General features: G+C 33.4%; 1 protein-coding gene across 1 annotated transcript; it reads right to left on the bottom strand.

The window, feature by feature from the left end:
- Positions 1 to 9: 9 nt before the first annotated feature.
- Positions 10 to 2,261, bottom strand: LOC109863162 (the record flags this gene model as incomplete). The annotated part of the gene is made up of 4 exons (XM_020443367.1): positions 1,905 to 2,261; positions 807 to 995; positions 373 to 674; positions 10 to 117 (listed from the first exon to the last, which is right to left on the bottom strand). Coding segments are annotated over exons 1-4 (804 nt in total), but the record flags the coding sequence as incomplete, so codon positions are not given.
- Between the last annotated feature and the right edge of the window lie 3,033 nt (positions 2,262 to 5,294).

The following is a 5,294-nucleotide window of genomic DNA, read 5'->3' as shown; positions in this document are numbered from 1 at the left end:
CTGTTCTGCTTCAAATGTAAGCACTTCGTTATTAGTACCATAAACAGAAATATTTCTTTTCCAGAAATCCCATGAAATGACGAACGTTCGCCATTCAGTCGCAGATAATGACATCCACTGAAATAATTGTAAATACTTTAGTTAAATATACTGCGTATCTAATTATTTTGTTTAGATCATGTTCTCTGAACTTTTATTCTTTACATGATTTTTTCTTTTTTAACAACGTCATAAAAAAGTATTACATTTAATCACTTATATCTCAATTACAAGCATTTTTTGTTCAGGTTTGATTAAAAAGTTTTTTGATAATGTAGAAAAAAAAACATAAGAACTGCATAACTAGGAAGCTATATTTTACGTATATCTTACTTTTTCGCAAGTTGTGATGGAGGAAGAGCAATTGTGATTGATAGACTTTAAATCCCATATACTAGTATTAGGAAACTTTTGCATAGAAACAAATTTGCAGAATTCGATGCTGGATTTTGTCTTGTATTTTAATAGTATCCGAAAACAATTCTTCCACACATCATCATCTGTATACGATTCTTTGCTCTTATTAATGAGACAGATAAAAATCTGTATGTCCCGCCTTGAACGAATTGAAATAGACGCCGCACCTGCCGTTGAAAAGTCGTACCAAAAAAAGTTTTGCTTCAATTCGAGAAAGTCTACGAGTAGGAAGTATATATATAATTTCAAACAATAACATTATATTTACACTTTACAAACATAGAATGACGCAATGACTTAAATATTTTTAATTAAGAATTGATAAAACTTTTGAGATATTGTAAATCTACCTTCCCATCGTTGATCAAATACCGGACCCATAAATGTTTCCGAAGAATCCGTGAGACTCCAGTTTTCTAGAGACCAAGATTCTAAACAGTTTGGTTTGTTAAGTTTTGTAGAGTTTTGTGCAAGTTCTGGCAGTTTGCAATTTATCCAAGTATTGTATTTAAGTGTATTCTGAGACTTTTCGATAATTGCTGCAATAATATGCTTGTTTAAAATAAGTGTATAGTTCAAGATGGGAGGCAGGTGAAGCATGACACGAATGTTGTTGTGTAAACAAGTGAAAGTGACATTTATTTCATGATGTAATGTGTATAATGTGACAACGTTTCAACCTTCAATTTAGGTCTTTATCAAAGTCTTTCTACAAATTCAATATAAAAACAATAAATTGCAAAGAAACAAAAAAATTTGGGTTAAAAATATGCGCATTGTAAAATTAATATGTAAACTTACAGTAATATGCTGTTATTAAAATCGTCGTGCAACGTGATGAAGATATATTAACACATGCGCTGTCAATGACTGATTGAAATTTGGAAAGTATATCAAAATGAACAGTGAATTCATAAGTCGAAGCATGCGCAAAGGAGAGTTTAAGCTGTATTAACAACAAATGGTAAATATGATTTGTCTAGATTCTCCGTGTCACTGTGCAAATTGAGGCCGTGTGTGTGACCTAAACCGAAGGTCAAAATGTTGTCACATTATACATACACATTACATCATGAAATAAAAATCACCTTCACGTGTTTGTACAACAACATCCGTGTCTTGCTTCAACTGCCTCCCAACTTGAACTTTAAAATCTTTGGAGCTCTCTCTCTCTATTTGTCTTTTCTGTAAATTATAAATATACAATCTAAAAAAAAATATAATAATATATTAAGATTTAGGTATTACTTCAAATAAAAATATCAATTTCGAAATTTAAGTTACAGTATAATTGATTTATACAGAATGTTCGAAACGTGTGTTTAAGCGTAAAAGAAAATCGTATACGAAAAAATGAAACATTGTGTAAAGAAACTTTATGTTAAAGAGTTTAGTTATAAAACTATAAATGGTAATTTTGTATATGTTATAAGAACGTTATAACTTACGCTTAGAAGTAAGAGTTCCTTGCTGATATTGTTTTATATCGTCATTNACTACAAGTGCGCCGCCGTCATCTTTTGACAGACATATATATTTTCTCTCACTTACATTTGAATTAATATGATATGATTCTCCACGTAAAAGAATTACTTTTCCACAACTACAGAATATCTGAGCAGCAAAAAGTAAAACCCATAACATTCTTTGCATTGTCAGTAACTATGTTTTACTTTTACAGTCGATCTTTATAAGCGGTAAACAAAATTATCGGACAATAAGAATCGTATCAAAACAGTGAAAGTATTCAGATATTTTATATCTACATATATACTTTCTACTATAAATTTTATATATACTTTTATTGTAACACATTAATAAAAACAAAAGTACAGCAAATATTTATTAATAAACTTTGAATAAACCATGATTTTTTTATGTTCAATTTTTAATTGTGATAGTAAACAAAATTTTTTGTATGATGGTTTTATAAAGTAACCGCAGCGTGGATAGTATATTTCACACGACACGTCGCGACGTATATTTGTACAATAAATGTTTTCTGTTTATTTAAAATCAAGAAGAAAGATAAAATACCAACACAAAGAATAATAGCTTTACTATCACATGATTTAAAACTTCAAAGATTAAATAAAAAATTGTTAACAAAAAATATGTTAAATTATTTGACCAACGATAAGTCAAATGTATTTGCAAACTTCGCACTGTTAAAGCGACAATTGGACTGTCATTGTAATAAGTTAAACACAGAAATTGGCGAAAAGGAAACCATACTTCCTTTTATGAATCTGCGATAACAATTCTATATCTGCTAAATTTAACTGACGCATTAGAACTCTTAGTGATAAGTCGACAACATTTATCGACAAATGTGCAGGGGATTTTGAATAATGTTTTACTCGTAGATTGGCACTAGATCCTTAAAAGATGTCAAAACCGTAAAACTTAATGACATCATACGGTACTTTTTATAAGTGTGAAAGTTTGCTTACAATTAGTCTAAAATTTGTTTATAATAATAACATGAACACATCTTAATAAAACACAAACTTGATTGTTTTGTACTTTCTGATTTATTGCAATCCATTTTCCGAAATTTGTAAATCACATCATGAAAGCATCAAACATCATATATGGATGTAGTGTTGTTACAAACATTTATTATTCTAACACATGTATTAAGAGATTATATATGAACCATTTATAATTATACAGATATGAGCACCGATTCCCATCGATATAACGATTATTAAACTTTTATTTAACGTCCATACTTTCATGACTATTGAATATGTTTAATGGGAATTTGGTACGTGTGATGAAAAAGATAAAAACAATTGTTTTGCAGTTTATTACGTATAATGATAAAAATTAGATGTTCTCGTATTATAACATGAACTGTATTTATTTATACAAATACTATGATTTAAATATCTCTAACCGTAGAATTGCCAGTAGTATGTGGGCACTTATTTAAAACCCCCTCCACCTGGCCTTCCCACTACTTCCTGCGCCATTGCCCCTTTAGGGTGGTTTTCCCTCTCTCTCTTGGTGGTGATTGGCCACGCCCACTGGAGGGGATGGAAAAGTGACATGATTCATGACCCTATAAATTTTTTTTAAATTTTTTTTAAATTTTTATAATTTTTTAAAAATGCGTATTTTAAATTTTTTTGTTGAGGAATTTGTGTGGGAAGAAAGTTCGAGAATGTTCTCGAGTAAAAGAATTCTTTATTAAACAAGTATATATTTATTTATCAAAATCCGTTTTCAAGCGTGGCTGCTACTGGCAATGGCGGCGCTCCGATGTTGTTGCCTCGTGCGTTCAAACATGTATGAGAGCAAGTTGGCGTCGGTTGAGTGAGGAAGTATAAGGGCGGGGGTGGCATCGGTCCCGAGAAGAATCAATCAGCGTCTGGGCACTTATGGCTCTTAATGAGCGAGGTTCAGGGGTAGTTGATGGGGATGATAGGGCTCCCAAGGAAGGACCAATGAACGTCTGGGCACTTAGGGCTCCCAATGAGCGTGAAGCATTGTTGAGGGCGTCTAGGCAAAATAGAAATCAAAGCAGGCGTCGCAAGACTGTGACTAGAAAGTCACGGATGTAATATAAAAAATGAATTTATGTGTCCGGATTTTTTCTGAACGATTTTCATCTGCGCGAACTTGTACGTGCGGGTTGACACGTGCGTGCCGATGAGAACATAAGTTTTTAAAGACAAAAAACGGTTTATGACTCGGGACCGTTAAACCTGCGCGTACTTGTTCGCGCGAGAAACTTCGAGAAAATTCTACGAGAGTTTTCGATGGATATTTAATGTAGAATAAAATGTTTATAAAAATGTTTGAGGAGTTTAGAAATAGGTTTTTTGGGAAGAATAACAGAAAACAACTTAGTACAATTATTTGATATAGATATATTTTGAATACATAAAAGAAAATACAAGATTACAGTTAATTATTTTTTTTTTTTTACAAGTACAGTGTTGAATATAGTGTTCAAGAAAGCGGGTTTGTACATTGTTGGATTTTGTAGAAAATATTTTATGAAATAAACATACAATTAATTTGTCGTTGGCGTCGAAATTTCCGGAAAACAGTTGTAAAAATTGGGAAAGGCTATACGTAAGCCATAAAATAGAGAAACACACAGCAATAATGCCCGCACGTTTGCGAGAAATATCCTTGAAGTTGAGTCGTGTTCCATGTGTGCGTTGCGGAATTTCTTCGAAGTCGCAGAAGGAAGCGGGAATCTGACGGCGGTATTCTATAGCTGTCGAAGTAGGCGGCGTGTCTGTTCCCATCGAGGAAGAAGGCAACCTAGTGAGTTCCTGGTTGATTGTGATTGTCTGTGTTAGCGACGATTGCTGTCCACTTCGTCCACACCATGGGCAATTTGTCGGCTGGATAAACTCCCGTGTGTCTAGATATTTGCAGTTGTCGCAAGGCTTGCAATATTTCTTTCAATAATCATTATTTCGATACAGATAGTCGCGAGAAAGCGGAGTAAATCATATGTATTCCCCTTGTACCTCTGTTTGTACAGCAACGTCGTTTAGGCAGGAGGTTTTCGGTGGGCAATTGTCTTTACTGCGCGTATCTTCTTCTTCTTCCGTTAGTTGTTCTTTCTCCTCCTCCGTTCTGATGTCGTCAGATTGTATCATGTTGATCTCATCGCTGACAAAGTCGCTATCGAGATGTTCTGCAACGCTGTTTAGGTTTAACCAGCGCTTTAACCAAAAAGCGTTACGTAGAGCGCAACTAATGTCCGATAAGCGAACTCCGTGATACGAACAATGAGATATGTTCTCTTTGCTTTTCGAGATGGATTTGAACGACGGAGAGAGAGCTTCCAGATTATATATGTTTTTAGACAG

This window comes from Pseudomyrmex gracilis, unplaced genomic scaffold (genome assembly GCF_002006095.1).
Source record: "Pseudomyrmex gracilis isolate BER0280 unplaced genomic scaffold, ASM200609v1 scaffold_3409, whole genome shotgun sequence".
NCBI lineage: Eukaryota > Metazoa > Arthropoda > Insecta > Hymenoptera > Formicidae > Pseudomyrmex > Pseudomyrmex gracilis.
Note: the sequence above shows the minus strand (reverse complement) of the source record. Positions and strands in the feature narration are given on the sequence as shown.